Raw genomic sequence first — 22373 nt, 5'->3', positions numbered from 1 at the left:
AATTTAGTTTTTGTATCCAATTATAGGGTAAAAACAGAAGAAAGACCATATGCAGTCTATTCAAATTGAATAAACCTTTGAAAAGCGATGTCACTCAATAGATATTCGAAATAAGTATTTTTTTTGTAAAATTCTAAACATTTTTGTAAAGAAGAAAATTTAAGTTTGAGAGTCTAACAAAATAATTCGTGTATCAAAAATGTATTAAGGAAGTTGAATTTGAACAATAACCAAGTGCTTCCAACATCAAATGCTAATTAAAAAAATTAATATTCAGATGATCCGCTTTGTCTTTGTTTGGACAAAAAAATCGTCAAACTGGGTATTGAATTCAAAATTATTCAAGGAATATACCGAATATGTTTTTGTTTTTAAGATTTTTACACATCATAAATGTCAAATCTATCACTTTCACTCTCCTCAATAAAGTCATAAAGAATATAAGACCAATAGAAGAGGGATATGAAAAAATTTAAAATCTGAAATTGTTGGTGCTGGACTTGAAATTCGAAGTATGTGTTGCTCTCATGATACTTTTTATTTAAGTAGGTACCTACGCAACAACTCTTCTAATTTGGTTTCACGGTATATCAGGCAGTTTAATGGCTTTAGTAGGTATATGTACCTCTACAACTACTTGGTCCTAAAATTTTAGTTTTGGAATAGTGAAAATTGGAATTCCACAATTATTTTAAAAAATCTACGTTTGTGTGAAGTTTTGTTATGAACTAAATTGGAAAACCTCGTTTTTGGGCCAACTACAACATAAAGAAGATTTTTGGAAATGGTTCTCGCTCTAGCCAAATTGAAAATAATTTTTTTTTCTATAAGCTGGGGAAAGTCAAACCCTTAACTTCTTCGTTCGTGCGCTACTGTATTGTTTTCCTCAGTTTTCCCGCTTTCCTCCGACACGCCGTTTCCACGGCAACGTTCATGCGTTTTCACTTTCATCCTCTCTCTTCCTTTCTGTGGAAATACCTCGTGAATTTATGATAGTTGTTTGTAGGATGGGCCCTGTATGAAACGCTAGGAGCGTGAATATTTTAGTAGTTCGTGTTCGGGAAGGAGGAATGGTAAATGAATGAGTGCACTTGCATTTCTGGCACGGGATCGGGAAGAAGCTGAGGCGATATGTTATCTTCGAGGTTCTTGAACTAAGGAGGTAAGAGTGCTATATCTGGATATATTATGGTAATGAGGATAATTATCCTGATATTGGATTTCGAACTGATTCGAGAATTTTTGAGTTGACTATCTACTTAGGTGTTCAAAGTTTTTAAATTTAATTCACAGATATTACAGTTTTTCAATTTTCTGAACTATAATATTTTTATTATTGTATTATTGTATTTCTCAGGTTTGTATGAAATTACTCAGAAGCATAGATTTCTGGGAGAGTTAGTTGAACTGTTTCATACTATTTACTGTTTCCTATAGATCAGCACGATACTATTTCAAGTTTTGCTAGTTGTAGGTGGGTTTCTATGTATGTACTTCATATTCCCAATGATCCTTTTATTGGATTTTTTGGGTGGATTGCTATGATATTTCCGCGACTCTTGAGCAACTTGCTATAAGAATACCTAATCTTAAAAAAGTAACTTATTCAATTACTCCATAACTATTTGCGCACAATTAAGTACATACTTTCAGTAAAAAAATTTATTTAAGTGTTATTAGAGCAATTTATTTGCCTAGTTTCAAGTTTCGAACTAAGCTAAACAGCAAATGAAGTGGGACACTCAAAAAAAGTTTCCAAAATTTGACTAGATATAACTTCGTCATTATTTTGAACATGTTGAATTTTCACCTCCGAGATGGAAAGCATCATCCCTTGTATGCCACTGACATATTGCAATATTGCAACTTTTTATTCAACCCCTGTTGTTGTACAGGGTGCGAAAGTAGGGCAGGCAGAAATTTTCATTTTTTTTGGCCTTACAATATCTTCAAAAATAAGCAAAAATAACATGAATATAATGTATAAGGAATAATTTTTTTCGAAGTTATAGATTCGAGAGGGATGAACCAAAATCATCGATATCTCTTTATGCAAGTTCAATCCTTCCCACATATTCATATGTAATATGATCGATCTTCCAATCAAATAATCCCAATTCAAGACCCAAATAACTCATGATTGTTTCATTCCCCCTCATAACATTCTTGAATTGTTTGTACGTAACATTTTGGTCTTTAAATTCCGATTTCGTATATAATTAATTATCAATACTTGCATCACCACGAAATGTTAACAAGGTTCACTGATTTTTATCTGTATACCATTGAATATTTCGATAATGCTACGATTCTGTTCTAATAAATTTAACGGTAGATTCGCGAACAGTTCACCAACGCAACTATTTCGCTAATCCATATATCCCAAGGAGAATACCTGGCAATTTGAATATAATCGGGTTGCAGTGAGTGTTAAAGTGCTACCGAAACTAGTTTGTTCATTGGTACGTAATACATATACAGTGTGGAAAACACCTGGAATAAAATTCTTTGTGTCCTTATCTTATGTCAGAAAATTATAAGTACACTGGGACATGTCAACTTTCAAATTCAACGGTGCGCTTTTCAAGCATTGACTCAAATACACAGGGTGAGTAGAAAGTCCAGCACGGTCCGCTCTCTTTATACAGGGTGTACTTGAAGGTGAGGCTTTTTATTCAACAGAAGGTAGAAGCGTTTCACTAAAATCACCTATACAAAACTTTCAAAATGACAAAGTTGAAAAAAAAATTGAAAATAATTACTGAAATAGATCCTAATACGACCCTAGCTAGACCGTGTGTTTGCTGAATTATCGCAGTGGGAAGAAACTTATCTCCTGATTCGACCATGTGGTTTTGTTCAGGATATTGGCTCGTTCGATATTTACGAGGTAATGAAAATGGAAACTTAGGATTGCCGAATTGTTCTAATTATTTTTCAGTAACTTCCACGATTTTATGAAATGGCTCAATTCGATACCAACCGACAGAAGTGACTTAGGACACAAGTGTAAAAAATTGAATAATACTTCAAAATTTCACCAATAAAATTCGTCTAAATTATTCACGAATTTTTTCACAATGGGCATCACAATCGTCTTGTTCGAACATTCCAACAGTCGTCGTAAAAATGGGATGAAATGGGGAAGCATCATAGCACTTTTTCAACATAACTAACATAAGCACTTTCAAGAAACTGCCCCGATTTTTTACATTTTATTTTCACCCTAAATTGCACTATACGACAATTATACTGAACCATTCATTGTCCAGCCATTATGTTTGTTTCGTTTTTGCGATGCCGGAGTCACCTTCTACAGTCCCTTACTTGAAATTCAATGAAATTTCGTCGAACTTCTAGGGGTTGTATCTCAGCCATCTTGGATATTTTATATAGACAATTTTTGATTAAACGACTTATTTTGATGAGTTCTACCTTCTGTCAAAAAAGGCCTCAAAATTGAAAACCTTGTATAAATGAAACAGCCTGTATATTTTTGGATCTCCTTAACAATTTGATTTCAACAAACTATTAATGCATGTATTATGCCAGATGAAATAACTACAGAAATGCGGAATACTTATATCTACTGAAACATTAAACAACTTTAGCAATGATTTTTATGGGAGACCATGTAATTTGTAATTGCAATGAATGCAAGAATGAGGTGGAGAACATTTTGAGCATTTATTTTAATTTATTAAAATCAATTATATTATGTAATTTAAGTACGTATTTGTGTTCAGTTTATTGAAACTAATAATACTTAAATACTGTCAAAATTATTCCGGTATAGTTCATAATAATATACCATACATGTTATATTTTGTTCAAATCAGTTTATTAAAAGCTTCATAAAAATAAAAATATACAGTATATATTCCATTTAGAATAAAGAGGAAGTGGGCTGTGCTGGACTTACGCCAATCACCCAGTATATTCAAATTTATGCTTAAGATGTGCAACATTGAATTTAAAAGTTGACGTGTCCCAGTGTTTTTAATAATTTTCTGATACAAGGACACAAAGAATTTCATTTCATGAGTGGTTTCCTTAATGTATAATTACCTACATGAGAGTAATTCTTCCTTACGAGGTAGGTGCAGACTGTGCAGTAAAGTTTTTAGGTATACTGGGTATTTCCTACATTATAGAGAACTCTATAATCTTTGCTGTACAGCTGGACAGGTCTTCAAATGACTACCTTCCACTTCCGAATTTACCAGAAAAAGTCGAGGGGTACTAACTCGCTCGTAACTAAATGAAAAGGATTCGGAAGGTATGGCAGAAACGGGGATCAAATTCTGGAAATAGTTTCGGTGTATCGTGAAAAGTTGTGAACAGTGCAGAAGTCAACATTGAACAATTTTTCTGGATATTTTAAATTTTAATTTTAAATATTTTGGTTAGTTTAAGAACTTATTTTATTTCAATTTTTCTTTATCAAGCTGCTTAAGTTTTCCATGTTAAGGAGTAGGTATGGTACCTATCAAAATGAAACTTTTCATGAGAAATCTGCCAAGTAATAAGACGGTCATCTTGTTGCCGTTGATTCTCATTTGCAGTGAAAACCTGCGATTTTTGGTTAAACAGTTTATTTTGACCCGTTCTATCTTCCGCCAATAAAAAAAACTCACGCCAAGTGACTAGTAGGCAAAGTTGCAATAACCAAAAATATCTCAGTCAGTCGGGTCAGTTGTTATAAACTGGAAATGACCTTTTTTTACGAAAAATCGGTGCATGGCATCCATCAACGCTCCTTGTAGCCAGTTTCGAAAGATTCTATAGGCTGGAAACCATGAAAAATATAAATAAAACTACTGACAGCCGTATTCTGCTTTACAGCACCGAACACATGAACGTTCATTCTAATGCCTGCGATAAAATCAGAGATAATTAAAAAAATAAAAGGCGCCCATTTCTCTAAGTGAGCGTAATAGACAGTAGGTGTGCTAATTGTGCCGGCATGTGCGGTAAAATTCTTAGATTTCCTTTTACTATACTGAATAAAAGTGAATACCAGTATATCGCGTTACAAGCGCAGTTGAGTGTTTTCCTATCAAATATCCATTCTTTTCCCCTGTTAATTATGTTCCTGCTGATACGAACAGGCTCGAGAATTGGCCTACGGTTTTTCTTTTCAGTGTAGCAGTGAAATTTCAACTAAAATACATGAGAAGCAAGTTCCCCTATTCATTCATGCACCAGAATATCCCAAATTGAAAAGACCTCAGTATTTGAAAAAGGCTATATTGGAATGAAATATTGGTGAGAGAAGAATATTCAGAATTAAACAAAAATTCAACATCTTTTATTCGTGTTGTAAGTCTTTATACAGTTTCACCGGTGACGCGGATCTCGATTACGCTTAAGCAGTTAAATTTTTCGAATTTTTCTCAACACAAAATCATCAAAGGTCAATTTGGTGCTATATTTTGAAATTGTTTTTGTCTCAGGAAAGTAGTAGGAACAAAACATATGTTTTTTCTTATGGAACACACTGTAGTTCACTGCAGATTTAGAAAGCATGATGAAAATAAAAATGAATGTATTTGATATCCAAAATGTGCTTAAAAATTGCCGTTTTTGAGATATTTCGCACTCTTTTCTAAATTTAAGGGGCCACCAAAAAAAAGTTCAGGAGGACCTTGTAGATTTGCTATCGAAATTGGCATGTCACATGGTGTAAACTCTCAATTGTAATATTTATGCAAAATTTCGGTTGAATTTCTTTTGAAGTGTAGATATATATGAGAAAAAAACTTGAAAATATTCATGCAAACATCAACACCGTGTGTATCTCGAAAAGGAAAGATTTGCGATCCCATATGTACGATAATTTTTTTCTTAAAATTACTCAAGGAATCTCCTCTCTTCGTCCGTTTCTTCAATTTAGGAACATCCTGTATATACACTGTCATATATTATTGTCTGCTTTTCCCAGAGACAAAAAACTCCTGTTTATATTTTTTACGAATAAATAAAATCACATGAAAATAATCGTATGAAAAAGATAAAAAAACTATAGATTTTTTTTTTTTAAAAACACAAACAGCGCACTTCGCGCAAGTAATTAGTAATGAGCCTTGTATACACATTAAAACAACACTTCTTCACTAGCCCGGGTAGCTCAGTCGGTAGAGCATTGCGGTACGGCTCTCTCAATCGAAAAGTCTTTCGATCGAAAGTTTATTCAATAGAAAGTTCTCTGCATCGAAGAGTCACTCGACCGAAAATGACGCCCACTTTCTCCTGATTGGCCAGATTGGTCGGAACGATTCGGAACGACTCGGAACTGGCACTCTTTCATCTTTGTCTTATCATTTCTGAAATTTGACAGAGAATTTGGACATTTAATTCTGCAGTACCAAAACGGTTGATTGTTTACATAACCTTTAATCTGGAAATTTTTCGACTTTCCTCAAAAATGAAATCAATTTGAATAATCATTTCGACGAATCAAGTAGGACCAATGATAATATGATGAAATGCATTGAAAGTGCTCTCTAGGATACATTCACTGATCAAACGGAATATATTTTCTATATATAATAAAAGTAGGTATCCATAAATTGTATCATTCTCTCATAGTACTAAGTTTAATCAAATGCAACCTTTGTTTTCAGGTAGTGTTGAATGATCAAAATACTGCAATATTCTGTATTTGTTTATAAGAGAGGAGTGTAGGGCAAGAGAACCTCACTTCTCAAATGTACCAAGATTTTCGAATTAAATGAGAATGTGATGACGATTAGTTATAATGTCATCTTAACATATAAATTCTACTGATTGAGGCGAATAGGGCAGTTGGCAATCAGAAAATTTTAAGACCTATCACATTCAATGCTGATTTTTCTTAACTCGAATAAATAATATAGATTACAAGAGACTAAGTACAAACAATGAGTATAATTTACAAACGAGCCATTCAAGAGATTCTCCTCAAACTATGGTTTCAGAAAGTGGATAATAAAAGGACAGATGGAATAACAGATACCTGTGAAATCAATAAAATTATTGAGAAAAACAGTGAACTGCTGATATAAGCTTTGCCGATAAGAAATATTTCAAAATTGCCTAATACAGCAATGAGAATCATACCATATGTCAAGTCATTGTATTGGAATAATTAAATATAAACTGTAGGTTGAATTTTCAAGATGTTCATTTGATTCATAAAACCGAATAAGATGTATTATCAAACATTCCAAATATTCTCCTCATACTATGATACTCTATCATACTATGATACTCTATCATACTCTAGATACGAAGAACTAATAGGTAACATTTTGTTTCTTGATGGATAAGTTTCATTCACACTGATTCGAAGTGTCTGTTTTGAAATTTGCATGGGTTTTTCCCAACACCAATATATAATATAGATTACGAGAGACTAAGTACAAGCCATTATTATTTTATACAAACAAGAGATTCTCCTCAAACTCTGTCTGAAAGTGGATAATAAATGGACAGGTGCATTAATGAATAGCCATGAAATTATTTGGTAAAACAGTGAACTGCTGATATAATAAGCTTTGCGAAGAAGAAATATTTCACAATTGCCTATTGAAACAATGAGAATCATATCGTATGTTAATTCATTGTGTTGAAATTATTAAATATAAACTATAGGTTGAATTTACGAAATGTTTATTTCATTCATAAAACCGAAAAAGAACTTTGATAATACATCGTAAATATTCTCCATATTCTGTGATATTACATATCAGGAAAAGAGGTCAAATTACTGGGTCTTCTAAATATTCTTTATTGAAGTCATTCTAGCTTTCGTTCAGTTTCTGGACTTCTTCAGGGACAATGTCCATTAATTAAAATATTGTATGTATTTATTCTTAGTTTCTGAAGAAGTTCAGAAACTGAACGAAAGCTAGGATGACTTCAATGAAGAATATTTAGAAGACCCAGGAATTTGACTTCTTTTCCCGATATCTAATATCACATCATTTAAAGAGGTCCAGATTTCCTTTAATCTAATTCTGCATATTCTCTTCACACTATGATGTATACTTACTCTAGATACGAAGGACTGATAGGGATAGTAAAATTTTGTTTCTTTCATTTATACTGATTTTAACTGTCTGTTTTGAAATTTACCAAGTAAAATGTTACTCTGATCTTAATTTTTCCCTCATTTCAATGTTCGATTTCAAAGATATACTGAAATAGTGATAGGCATTGTGAAATAAAAGAACACATTTAAAAAATCTATTTCAGTGAAAAACACACTCCGGAATATAAGACTAAAAGTCAATGTTAAATTACTCAATCTCAGATTCAAAACCAACTGGCAAATCTTGGATATATTGGAAATCTGGTGAGCAGGTGGTTTTAGTATTTCCCGTTCATTGGGTTACTAGGAATATATCGAGTGCAGTTGTCTCACATCTTCAGTGGGATATTTGAATGTTTTCAATTTACCTACAAAGATTTTCTTGTCTTGGAGAGCATAGGATAACAGAGTAGGTAGCAGGCAGGCATCAGGTTGAAATGATGTATCATTCTTGTAGGTGCTGAAATGTTTAGGGATCTGGCAAATCTTGTATATATTGGAAATCTGGTAAGAAGGTTATTCTAGCATTTCCTGTTCCTCCATGACTTCCATACAATAATACCATCTTGACTGAAAACCGTCTCTAACATGGTTATTTGAAGACACTCATTTACAATTCTTTGGCGTAGTTCGTCCAAATTTCAGGCCGAGTCACAAAAATCTTGGACTTAAGATGGCCTCACAAGAAGTCCAGAGGGTTCAGGTCAGGTGTTCCGGCAGGTCAGTCCATATAGGACCTCTTCTTCGTAGGTAGCATCATGGGCGCCCGCAGGGGGTGGCCAGGGGGGCCATGCCCCCCCGTGAGATTCTGGTCGCCTTATTGTTTTTCAGCACAACACCTTCAATATTATCCTTTGTTTTGTGAAACTCATTGGTCAGAGAGATATAAATCTTTGCGAGTTTTCGCTGAAAACTTTGAAACTATATTCAAAAAGAAATTTCAATGAATTCCTCAACAACAAAAAGAGCTGCTCAGTTATGGGCTGCAATAAATTCTTTCACTTTTGTGGTTTATTTAACGATAGCCAGTAAATATTCAAATATATTGGAATCAATAGCAAATACACTACAAGGTGTTTTTATCAATTTTGTAGATGTTCAACGTCACATAAATTTAATTATAGATATATGTGGAAAACATCGTTCCGATGATCCATGCTTCACAGAAATTTTTTCCGAAGCATCATCTATTGCTCAGAGTCTCAATATAGAGATTGGAAAACCACGAATTTGCTGTAGACAAATGTCTACGTGTGACGGCAGGTCACTCCATAGGACAGGTGCAATAATGAATTGCCATAAAATTATTTGGTAGAACAGTGAACTGCTGATATAAAACTGTAGGTTTCGATATCAAAGATACTGAAATAGTGATAAGATTTGTTAAATAAAAGAACAACTTCAAAAAAAAAATCTATTTCAGTGAAAAACACACTGTCTTGCGGGGGAAAGACCGTCAGACGGTCTTTCCCCCGCTAGACACGCAGCTGACGGTCATTTTTATATTTCCATATATGTAAGAAATATGGAGGTGTTTTCATTCGGGATGATTTTCAAATTTTTTTCCCAAGTTCACGCGCTCGACTGACGTATTTTCCACCCTCCGCCGATCGGCTGACTTCACTATTATGTTTCTAATTAACATCAATATTACATATAGAAAATTTCAGCAGGGATAAAATCACTTGAAGTTTTGCATTTTTTCCCGAGTTCCGCCGCCTCCCACGCCTGCACCCACCGATGGTATTGAAGCCGACGATCGGTTTCGTCATTTGCAATGTGACTACAACCTACAGTATTAAATTCAGCCGGGATGAAATTCCTTGAAAAAAAGAGACCCTGCCTCCTGGACTATAAGCAGAGTCTGCAGATCGGGTCATTGACGATGCTAAGCTTTTTGAGATGGGCTCTGAGTCTACAATGTCCTGTGAAAGCCGCCATTATAGATCTCCGATTTGTTCTAGAAAATCCTAGCCAACGACTGGTGTACGGGCTGGGAGGCACTATGCGAGTGACGCAGTCCAGGATGGTTGCGCCAGTACTCCAGGACCTTTAGCCTTATCCAGCTGTTGTTCCGGTCCCTGATCAAGGAATTGGAAATTCCTATACTAGGTTCCGGACCAATAAGCGTTGATGTTGCGCCTTCTCTGGCTAGAGCATCCGATGCATCGTTGCCACTGAAGCCAGAATGTCCACGTCCAGGTACCCAAATCAGTTGCAGTCTGTTTGAGGGCCTGTTTCGATATTGCTGGTTTTACTGGCCAGCAATCGAATAACAATAGAACTCGAACGACTGGGCCAATAGGCATCGTCTCTGAAATACTGACAGTAATGTTCAGGAATATCGGAACAGACGGTGAACCTACCAATTTGGATAGTTTAGATCTGCATTCAAATACCTGTGCCGAGTTGCATTTGTCTGCTGCGAGAGATTTAATTGCAGCTTGACTATCCGTTACGATTTTTATTGACCTACTCGCCCAACCAATGTTAAGCAAATGGTTGGCGCATAGATCAATAGCGAAGATTTCTGCCTGAAATGCTGTCGCCGACTTTCCCAGACTGGCACTGAGTTCGGTCAGCGGTCTACGACTGTAGAGACTCCGGCTCCAGATCCCTAGGGTTCTGGAGCCATCAGTAAACCAGCAAGGTCCTTGTAGATAGAATTCCTTGTGACGGAGTCATTCGTCTCTGCTTGGAATCAGAGAACTGAAGGTTCCATCCGTGCTGGTTCTCGTGATTATCTGATCAGTTCTCATGCCCATCACCTCGTCTGTCTCCAGTTGGACTGAAAGACGATTGGGCAAGAAAATGAGTTTGTCAGGCTCATTTACGGTAAGGTGGTGGAGCCTGTGATTGCTAGTCTTGCCTCTACCTGGATAAAAATGTGAAGGGGAGGAAGGTCTAATAGCATCTCCATGGACGCAGTTGGGGTAGAGCGGAATGCCCCCGAAATCATGAGGCATGCCGTTGTCTGGAGTTTCGAAGATTTGTTTTGGGTTAGGACGCGTTCTGTGCAGGACCACCAGGCGATACAGCCGTAGGTGATCAATGGTCTGATCACCATGACGTATAGCCAGCGGAGCTGCTTCGGCGCTATCCCCCAAGTCTTTCCACAAATCCTTTGGCAGGCCCATAGGGAGTGCCTGGCTTTGTGGAAGACTCTTTCCACATGGGAGTGCCAGTGAAGCTTCTTATCCAGGGTAATGCCTAGATATTCGGATTCCTCTATGAGTTGAATAGTCTTACCATAGAGAATTGGGGGAGAAATTTGGAACTTTCTTCTCCTGGTAAAGGGAACAATCAAGGTTTTGCAGGGGTTCACGCCTAACTGCCCCCCATCACACCAACCCTGAATTACTGTTAGTGTTTCCTGAAGAGCAGCTGAGATGATTGCATCGTCATTGCCCGTCAGTCACATTCGATAGAAAACTTTCGTTCGGCAAACATGTTGAGATCATTACTACTGGAGTGAAGAAGAATTTGGGTTTTATTTGTCGAAATCTACGAGTTCTACTACATTTTTCGGACGTGGACCGCATGAAGTCCCTCTATTATTACTTAGTGAGATCTGGCCTGGATTATTCTTGTGCCGTATGGAACAAACACCATCGATTTACGCTGGGTCGCTTGAGAGGTTTCAAAGGAGATTCTTGAAATATCTTTCCTTTAGACGGGATAAATTTCATCCACCTCGGGGTACCCCTGACGGTATATTGCTTCTGAGACATCAGTTTCTCTCTTTGGAGGATCGTCGATTGCTCCACAGTGTAATGTTTTTGTTCAATGTTCTTCATAATTCCATACACCGTCCCACTATCTTGCAGAGGCTTTATTTTCGTATCCCTAGTCTGTCTGGTCGCGGTCAAAGCTTGTTCTACGGGCTCAGAATCGTACTGACCTTTTGAAGTTTTCACCTGTGTCTTGCATCCTCAGAATGTGGCCGCTCCATCTGAGTCGGGCCCTCGTTACTTGAGTCTCAATTGTTGTACAACTCGCTCGTTGCAAGACTTCTGCATTCGAAACTTTGTGGCACCATCTGATGTGCATTATCTGTCTTAGATGACGTTGTTGCGTTTGTTCAAGCTGTTTAATATGTCGCCTGTAGGGCGTCCAGCTTTCGCTTCCGTAAAGAAGCGTTGGGAGGACCACTGCTTTGTAAACAGCTGTCTTGGTCTTCAGATTGAGGTCGTGATTTTGAAAAACTCTGTCCTTTAGCTTCCAGAATGCCCGCGATGCCGAATTGATACGGTTTTGTATTTCCGTGTCTAGGCTAGCCCTAGTATTTATGAGGCTTCCCAAGTATTTGAACTGCTCGACCTGTTCTAGAGTTTCATTCTCCAGGCTGATATCTGTTTGAAGGCTTTCTGGCGGACTTACCAGGATTTTGGTCTTGTCGATATTGAGTCTAAGGCCTAAAGCTTCGTATATATGTTTATAGGTGTCCATCATTATCTGTAGATCCTCTGAGCTGCTAGCGATGAGTGAACAGTCGTCTGCATATTGAAGTTCCGTGATGAACTTGGTACGGGTTTTTGCTCTTAGGCGCTTCAGGTTAAACAGGCCTCCATCAAATCTGAATCTTATCCCAACACCTCTTACGGGCATACTCATGTCTGCAATTATCGATACAGCTATGGCGAAAATATTGAACAGTAAAGGCGCTAATACGCAGCCTTGTTTTATTCCGGAGTTGGTTGAGAAATGGTCGGTTGTGGAGCCATTATGCTGTATTCTAGCGGTGTTGTTGGTATGAAGGCTTTTACACAATGGTAGGAATTTTTCGGGTACTCCAAGACGTTCCATGATTTTCCATAGCGCTCTCCGATTCACCGAGTCGAATGCCTTACTTAAATCAAAGAGTTGTTACTCTTTGCTTAAATCGATGAAGGCTGTATAAATCCTTGATTGTTGTTCACGGGACTTCTCTTGTAGCTGTCGCAGTGTAAAAATTAGGTCCACCGTACCTCGATTTGGTCGAAAGCCGCACTGGGATTCAGGTAATAGCTTTTCTAAGAGTGGAACCACGATTAGCCATAATCTTCGAGAGAATTTTACCGGCTATACTAAGCAATGATATGCCCGTGTAATTGTTGCAATTCGACGTATCGCCTTTGTTCTTATAGAGGTTGATAACTGAAGCGTCTCTGAAGTCTTGTGGCACATCTCCCTGTTTCCAGATCTTGCGGAATAGTGTTAGGAGACTATTGACAATGTCTTCATCCAAGGCTTTGAATATCTCCGCTGGAATGCCGTCTAGACCAGGTAACTTATCATTTTTCATATTTTTAATCGCACTTATGATTTCCGACATTGAGATTTCGTCATCAAGCGATGTCATCGGACTATACGCGGGAAGCAGGTCTAAAATGGATAAATCCGAGTCGTTATTTTGATTCAAGACCTGTGAATAATGCTCCTTCCATCTTTCGAGAATTTTTCTATCATCAGTTAGGATAGCTGCATGAGCATCACTTATAGGAAAGCTGGCTTTTCTGCTTGGACCGTAAACAGTTTTAATAGTCTTCAAAAAACGCCTGTAGTCATGGTTATCGGCGTAAGCTTGTATTTCCCTTGCTTTTTCTTTCCACCAGCTATCCTTGATTTTTCTTATTTCTTGACGGACCTCGCGTTTTATGTTTATAAAACTTTTTTGGGCTGCAACATCGCCAGGCTTGTTAATTGCGGTTTTCATCGCTTTGTGTTTTGCGTCCAAAAGGGGTGCGATATGAGTTTCGCTGTCGGCAAACCAGTCTGGGGATTTTCGGGAGCGTTTTGTGCCCAGTATTTCTTTCGCTGTATTTGTAAGAGATGTCTTGAAGCGAAGCCAATGAGTCTCAATGTCGTCGTTATAATCCGGTGGTGTTAGGCTATCTTTGACGGCAGCTGTGAATCTTTCCTTTGTAGAAGGGTTTTGTAGTTTGGAAATTTGAAGGGCTCTTTTAGATACTTTGGCTTGCGTTGGTATTTTGGGCGCATTGAGATTTTCATTCTCGAGATTACCAGCCTATGATCAGTCCAGCACTCCAGATCTGCTCTGGGTTTAGTGACCAACACCTCTTTCAGATCTTTTCTTCTCACGATCACATAGTCACTACATGGTCATAGTTCCCGAAAGGCTAACCGAGCCACATAACGACCCCACTGACCCCAGTTCAAATAATAATAAAAATGAGGGCCTTCTTTTGACTTGATTCTCTCGAATATGCTACCCATGGGCGCCCACAGAAATTTTTCTCAGGGGGGGCAAAATATCATCTTTGGCTAGTTTTATTGAAAGAAAAATTTCTCTAACAGTAACTATCGAAAAATTTCTAGAAAGATGGAACAGCTGCATCGAGTTCCATAAAATCTTCAGATTTTCAACAAGAGTAGTTGCTCTTTCAGAATATGTATCACATTTCCATCTACGGTTAGTTTTATTGGAAGAAAAATTATTCCAACGGTGATTATCGAAACATTTCCAAGAAGATGGAATAAATTCAATGATCGTCAAGAACGAACGGATGCATATCGAGCTCCATAAAATTTTCAGATTTTTAACTTGAGGAAATGCTCTTTCAGAATATGTTTCACATTTTCATCATCTACGGTTAGTTTTATTCATAGAAAAATTATTCTAACGGTGACTATCGAAAAATTTTCAAAAAGATGGAATCAATTAAATGATCGTCAAGACCGAACAGCTACATCGAGCTCCATAAAATCTTCAGATTTTTAACTAGAAGATTTGCTCTTTCAGAATATGCATCACATTTCCATTTACGGTTAGTTTTATCGAAAGAAAAATTACTCTTACGGTGACTATCGAAAAATTTCCAAAAAGATGGAATAAATTAAATGATCGTCAAGACCGAACGGGATGCATCGAGTTCCATAAAATATTCAGATTTTTAACTATAGGAAATGCTCTTTCAGAATATATATCACATTTCCATCTACGGTTATTTTTATTGAGAGAAAAATTACTCTAACGGTGACTATCGAAAAATTTCCAAAAAGATGGAATCAATTAAATGATCGTCAAGACCGAACGGCTGCATCGAGCTCCATAAAATCTTCAATGTTATACATATGGCCGACCTTAGATGCGAAAGATTCAATATCTAGTAATTTGGAATTCTTGGGCAAAATATTGAACAAAGAAACAAGCATTTCATGTTCTTTTGAGAATCTCGTTTCAAGGGCTGGAATCAGATGATATATGAATATTGGGTGAATATAGATTTTTTGAAGTAATCTTCAGCTGAAGATGCTTCATAATTAATTAGATCTGTACATTTGTCTACAGCAAATTCGTGGTTTTCCAATCTCTATATTGAGACTCTGAGCAATAGATGATGCTTCGGAAAAAATTTCTGTGAAGCATGGATCATCGGAACGATGTTTTCCACATATATCTATAATTAAATTTATGTGACGTTGAACATCTACAAAATTGATAAAAACACCTTGTAGTGTATTTGCTATTGATTCCAATATATTTGAATATTTACTGGCTATCGTTAAATAAACCACAAAAGTGAAAGAATTTATTGCAGCCCATAACTGAGCAGCTCTTTTTGTTGTTGAGGAATTCATTGAAATTTCTTTTTGAATATAGTTTCAAAGTTTTCAGCGAAAACTCGCAAAGATTTATATCTCTCTGACCAATGAGTTTCACAAAACAAAGGATAATATTGAAGGTGTTGTGCTGAAAAACAATAAGGCGACCAGAATCTCACGGGGGGGCATGGCCCCCCTGGCCACCCCCTGCGGGCGCCCATGATGCTACCTACGAAGAAGAGGTCCTATATGGACTGACCTGCCGGAACACCTGACCTGAACCCTCTGGACTTCTTGTGAGGCCATCTTAAGTCCAAGATTTTTGTGACTCGGCCTGAAATTTGGACGAACTACGCCAAAGAATTGTAAATGAGTGTCTTCAAATAACCATGTTAGAGACGGTTTTCAGTCAAGATGGTATTATTGTATGGAAGTCATGGAGGAACAGGAAATGCTAGAATAACCTTCTTACCAGATTTCCAATATATACAAGATTTGCCAGATCCCTAAACATTTCAGCACCTACAAGAATGATACATCATTTCAACCTGATGCCTGCCTGCTACCTACTCTGTTATCCTATGCTCTCCAAGACAAGAAAATCTTTGTAGGTAAATTGAAAACATTCAAATATCCCACTGAAGATGTGAGACAACTGCACTCGATATATTCCTAGTAACCCAATGAACGGGAAATACTAAAACCACCTGCTCACCAGATTTCCAATATATCCAAGATTTGCCAGTTGGTTTTGAATCTGAGATTGAGTAATTTAACATTGACTTTTAGTCTTATATTCCGGAGTGTGTTTTTCACTGAAATAGATTTTTTAAATGTGTTCTTTTATTTCACAATGCCTATCACTATTTCAGTATATCTTTGAAATCGAACATTGAAATGAGGGAAAAATTAAGATCAGAGTAACATTTTACTTGGTAAATTTCAAAACAGACAGTTAAAATCAGTATAAATGAAAGAAACAAAATTTTACTATCCCTATCAGTCCTTCGTATCTAGAGTAAGTATACATCATAGTGTGAAGAGAATATGCAGAATTAGATTAAAGGAAATCTGGACCTCTTTAAATGATGTGATATTAGATATCGGGAAAAGAAGTCAAATTCCTGGGTCTTCTAAATATTCTTCATTGAAGTCATCCTAGCTTTCGTTCAGTTTCTGAACTTCTTCAGAAACTAAGAATAAATACATACAATATTTTAATTAATGGACATTGTCCCTGAAGAAGTCCAGAAACTGAACGAAAGCTAGAATGACTTCAATAAAGAATATTTAGAAGACCCAGTAATTTGACCTCTTTTCCTGATATGTAATATCACAGAATATGGAGAATATTTACGATGTATTATCAAAGTTCTTTTTCGGTTTTATGAATGAAATAAACATTTCGTAAATTCAACCTATAGTTTATATTTAATAATTTCAACACAATGAATTAACATACGATATGATTCTCATTGTTTCAATAGGCAATTGTGAAATATTTCTTCTTCGCAAAGCTTATTATATCAGCAGTTCACTGTTTTACCAAATAATTTCATGGCTATTCATTAATGCACCTGTCCATTTATTATCCACTTTCAGACAGAGTTTGAGGAGAATCTCTTGTTTGTATAAAATAATAATGGCTTGTACTTAGTCTCTCGTAATCTATATTATATATTGGTGTTGGGAAAAACCCATGCAAATTTCAAAACAGACACTTCGAATCAGTGTGAATGAAACTTATCCATCAAGAAACAAAATGTTACCTATTAGTTCTTCGTATCTAGAGTAAGTATACATCATAGTATGAGGAGAATATTTGGAATGTTTGATAATACATCTTATTCGGTTTTATGAATCAAATGAACATCTTGAAAATTCAACCTACAGTTTATATTTAATTATTCCAATACAATGACTTGACATATGGTATGATTCTCATTGCTGTATTAGGCAATTTTGAAATATTTCTTATCGGCAAAGCTTATATCAGCAGTTCACTGTTTTTCTCAATAATTTTATTGATTTCACAGGTATCTGTTATTCCATCTGTCCTTTTATTATCCACTTTCTGAAACCATAGTTTGAGGAGAATCTCTTGAATGGCTCGTTTGTAAATTATACTCATTGTTTGTACTTAGTCTCTTGTAATCTATATTATTTATTCGAGTTAAGAAAAATCAGCATTGAATGTGATAGGTCTTAAAATTTTCTGATTGCCAACTGCCCTATTCGCCTCAATCAGTAGAATTTATATGTTAAGATGACATTATAACTAATCGTCATCACATTCTCATTTAATTCGAAAATCTTGGTACATTTGAGAAGTGAGGTTCTCTTGCCCTACACTCCTCTCTTATAAACAAATACAGAATATTGCAGTATTTTGATCATTCAACACTACCTGAAAACAAAGGTTGCATTTGATTAAACTTAGTACTATGAGAGAATGATACAATTTATGGATACCTACTTTTATTATATATAGAAAATATATTCCGTTTGATCAGTGAATGTATCCTAGAGAGCACTTTCAATGCATTTCATCATATTATCATTGGTCCTACTTGATTCGTCGAAATGATTATTCAAATTGATTTCATTTTTGAGGAAAGTCGAAAAATTTCCAGATTAAAGGTTATGTAAACAATCAACCGTTTTGGTACTGCAGAATTAAATGTCCAAATTCTCTGTCAAATTTCAGAAATGATAAGACAAAGATGAAAGAGTGCCAGTTCCGAGTCGTTCCGAATCGTTCCGACCAATCTGGCCAATCAGGAGAAAGTGGGCGTCATTTTCGGTCGAGTGACTCTTCGATGCAGAGAACTTTCTATTGAATAAACTTTCGATCGAAAGACTTTTCGGTAGACCGATCCTTACTCGAGCATTGGACTTTTAATCCAAGGGTCCAGGGTTCAAGTCCCTGCTCGGGCGTTAACGTTTTACTCAAGAAAAATTTTATGTGGAAAATGAAATTGCTAATATTTGGCAATGATGAAATCTCATCATTATAATACGTTCTCTTCGGTAAACATGTTGTTTAAAATTTCAGCTGCTTCAAAAACTTTTTTTTTATTTCGGTAAGTTCGTTAGGAAATGTTAACGGTATTTTCTGTTATACTCGTGTTCGCATCCATCTTTTGAAATAACCATTCGATGAATATAAGAGAAAAGGATCACACTTAATGGTCAAAAATTGAATGAAAATAGAAAACTAATAAAATGAATTTACCACTACATAGATAATAATGAAATTGTAAATGAACTTGAATTTCTACATCCTCAATACTAAATTACCTTACATATTGGTTTTTTAAATTTTTATATGAATTTTCGAAGAAAACATATCTGAATTTTGCATCGGGAAGGTCTAAAACGACAACCTTTTTCTTCGAAAAACTGTTGCTCTTTACACTTTTCAGTAAAATTCGCGTAAAATAGAAACTCCCTTCAGATGAAAATGTAGGTATCTTTCATTGAATCTGGTTTTCCCCATGTCAAATTAATGAATCTTACACATGTTTTGTAACTTTCTTCATTTTCTGACCTCATTAGGATATTTTTAACACAAACAAATTCCAACTGAAAGGAAATGTTTCACCAACAAATATCAGTGAAGCACAAAGATTAACTTATGTGCTGTAATCTGTAACTTACTCAATACATTCTTGGCTGAATTAAACGATGTAGAAGCAAACATACACATTCGGCTTCTAGAAATAGAAACATAAATATTTCATCCAGTATAAAGCGTTGTGTATGTTCAGAATTCTAATCAAGCGGGAAAATTATCTTCTAACGGTCAGTTTTATAATCAATCAAAGTCCCTTTGATTTTGAAGCTTCCTTCAGTTTCATTTTTAGCAGGCCTGAACGAGACTACGAGACGACTGACACAAGGCTTTAAAAGTTATTAAGAAACTGGCTCTAGAATTTTGTACCATCACCTAAAAAAAAATTAACACTCCTGCAGCGATGTTGTGAATTGATTATAGAAAAAAATTTGATATAAGATTTGGAGGTCTGAATAATCTTCATTCATCATTTGAACGGGCTTCATTTTATGATCTGCTAACTCCAGAAGCTTTTTTATGATTATCGTAACGACTGGGTGTTAAAGGAATTAAAGAAACATGAAACATGACAAAACAGCAACTTCAAGCTTCATCATTGACGACCCGTTTTGAGTGGTGTTTTCTTTTGTAAACTGAACCAGTTTCCCTAAATTTTTCCTTTAAAGTTAAAACAAATTTGTGGCTGAAAAAATGTCTATCAGCAATGTTTTATTGAAAAGTCTTTCAGCAGCCTTTTTTGTATTTGAGTGGCACAAACCCATTAATTGCGCACGTTGTTATTGAGAAAATCATGATACTTGACTTATCAAATTAATACTGAAAAACACACGGGAAGAGAATGAAAAAGCAAAGTTTTTCAATGTTAAATTTTGATAAGAGCCAGAAATCACTCTGTGAAAATGTGACCATCAGAGATTTTCTTATCAAACTACCGACCCAGAGAAACTCGGGTCAGACTGAAAAGGAAATTCGAAGGCTTTTGAAATGAAGTCTCTCGACCTTCGTTTACCCTCTATTTGAATTCTTAGGATTCTAGCGCCCCATTAGGGGGCTACATTTTTAAATTTCCGATTCCGAGTACCTCAAAATGTGTCTCCTTACGAACAAATGAACACATTACATTAAAATTCGCTACTAATTATAATATGAGAAATGTTGAGGATATATACACTTTATTTCGAGCTTCATTAGTCTACACTCTAAAGTATAATATGTTCCTCCTATTCTTAGTCTTTTCAGTTCCTGAGAATACTTTAATATTTTTTTGCCTTTAATTTTGCAGGCTAGAACAACCTCGCCTGATGTCTCGCCACCCTTACTATGAGACATTTTTCTCTAGATGATGAACCGCTCGGGGAGAAGAACATCTACATCAGCCCTGTTACTACACCAACTTCAACCGTAGACGAAGAAAAATGTCTTGTACGCATCCCTCTGAGAGATGCGCGACTCCATACCAAAGATGTATGGAAATACATCGTTCAAAATTTGCCTTATTTTATGCTGGTGATAAGTTTAGCTGAGGTAAAGTTCAGTCAATCCAATATATCCAATTATACGAGAATTATTCAATCCTTATAATGGCCATTATCTATTTGTACAGTTTGAACAAATTTTCAAATTACGTTCTTTTCATAGAATTTCTATGAATGATGGTCTTCATTTAATAATCTCAAGATGAAGTATAGTTCTCGTTGGCCCACCCTGTCTAGCTGTATAAGCTAAATAAAAAAAATACTTTCCTCCAGAAATTTCAATTTTTGACTTTATTCATTTCAGGCGATAATCTATTTTGAATGCAATGCCGATATTCGTAAGTTACTGAGATTCGATCCTGACAAGAAGTATGAAATTTGGAGGTACCTTACTTATATGCTGTTACATGAGGATGTTGTGCACCTCACGTTAAACTTATTTCTGCAATGCACATTTGCCTTTTTTCTGGAGACAAAGCAAGGAAGACTGAAAGTAGCGATATTATATTTAGCTGGGGGAGTCACAGGAGTGCTTGGTGCGTCTTGCATCAATCCAGGAATTTTAATTGGCGCCTCAGCGGGAGTGTACTCTTTACTGATTTCTCTTGTGGCCGACCTGTACTTGGTAGGTTTAATGTTGTCGTTTCATTTGTTTTTTTTTCTGTTTTCCAACAATAGGCAAGAAATTGTAGGGAATTTGGGAGTTACTTTTCGATTCCAGTTCCATAAATCTGTGTACCAGTGTGTTTCATCTAAGCGGGTAACTGGATTTTGCAACTTATTTTAGTTGTACACTTATGCATAGTTGTGTATCGAAAAAATGATCGAACTATTATAGGTACCATTAAAAGTTATTACTGTTTCGCAACTTGTTTCGCTCGTTGAGCAGAAATTCGCTCATTATGAAAAATACTGCTTAGCCAACTGGTTGCACAAATAACTATTTTTCCTGTAAAAAAAAATACACAGAATAATTTATGACCATTTGTTTTTTTCAGAATTATGAGAATATAAAGTATAAAGCATATAGAGGAATATGCATTTCCGTTCTCGTCTTATCTGATATTACTTTCAACCTTTACCACTTTTGGTCCAGAGAAGAACCCGTTATTTCATGGGAAGCCCACTTGTTCGGAGGTTTAACTGGACTGATACTTGGCCTCGCCCTATATGAGAATACCAAAGGACTGCAGCAAGAAAGGAAAAATATATGTTTAACATTCAGCTCACTTCTGTACTTTCTAATATTCACAACCCTTGTTATAATAACGATTGATTCAGGTGCTTCAAAATGCGCTAATAAAATGAATTCTTAACATTTTGTACAGAATTTTTGAAAAACATTTGTACGCTACTCATTTTATACAGAACAATTTATACAATTTTTTAAATAAAATGTAATGAACTTTGTTTACTACTGGATTTGCAAAATATCCCAGATATACTTTTCAGATTCAGATTGGCAACTACAGATTTTTCTATCAGGAATTCCGAAAAATTTCTAACGAAAGAGTTCCGGATGCTTATTTTCATTCTAGGCAATCATGATGTACTATGGTGTTATGAAATAAACATAAAAGAGGTCGAAAAATTTAGTGCTTCTTCTTTGTGGTTGCGCATCCACCAATGTTAAACATTACTTGGGGTTATCAGATAAAAGCAAAGATATCTTTGGATAAAAGCCTCATGCTGTCCTCTAACG

The 22373-nt window shown here is 35.9% G+C and overlaps 1 protein-coding gene and 1 long non-coding RNA gene across 5 annotated transcripts; one reads left to right on the top strand and one right to left on the bottom strand.

Moving 5' to 3' along the window:
• The first annotated feature begins 996 nt into the window (after positions 1–996).
• On the top strand, positions 997–22085 carry LOC123313719 (protein rhomboid). 4 transcript variants are annotated; one of them, XM_044898704.1, is made up of 4 exons: positions 997–1162; positions 20479–20720; positions 20976–21296; positions 21670–22085. In XM_044898704.1, exons 2-4 carry the CDS (start codon positions 20517–20519, stop codon positions 21985–21987), a joined length of 843 nt encoding a protein of 280 aa, XP_044754639.1. In that variant the 5' UTR covers positions 997–1162; positions 20479–20516; the 3' UTR covers positions 21988–22085. The 4 variants fall into 4 exon arrangements, with proteins under 4 accessions (XP_044754639.1, XP_044754638.1, XP_044754640.1 ...); XM_044898703.1 differs by lacking the exon at positions 997–1162 and adding an exon at positions 2305–2462; XM_044898705.1 differs by lacking the exon at positions 997–1162 and adding an exon at positions 2469–2608.
• LOC123313720 lies at positions 17494–18499 on the bottom strand. Its single transcript, XR_006537764.1, has 2 exons — positions 18096–18499; positions 17494–18026 (listed from the first exon to the last, which is right to left on the bottom strand). It is a non-coding gene; the product is annotated as an uncharacterized LOC123313720 (long non-coding RNA).
• Positions 22086–22373: the final 288 nt, after the last annotated feature.

The sequence above is a fragment of the Coccinella septempunctata genome, chromosome 5 (assembly GCF_907165205.1).
Source record: "Coccinella septempunctata chromosome 5, icCocSept1.1, whole genome shotgun sequence".
NCBI lineage: Eukaryota > Metazoa > Arthropoda > Insecta > Coleoptera > Coccinellidae > Coccinella > Coccinella septempunctata.
This window is presented reverse-complemented; position numbering and strand designations above follow the sequence as displayed.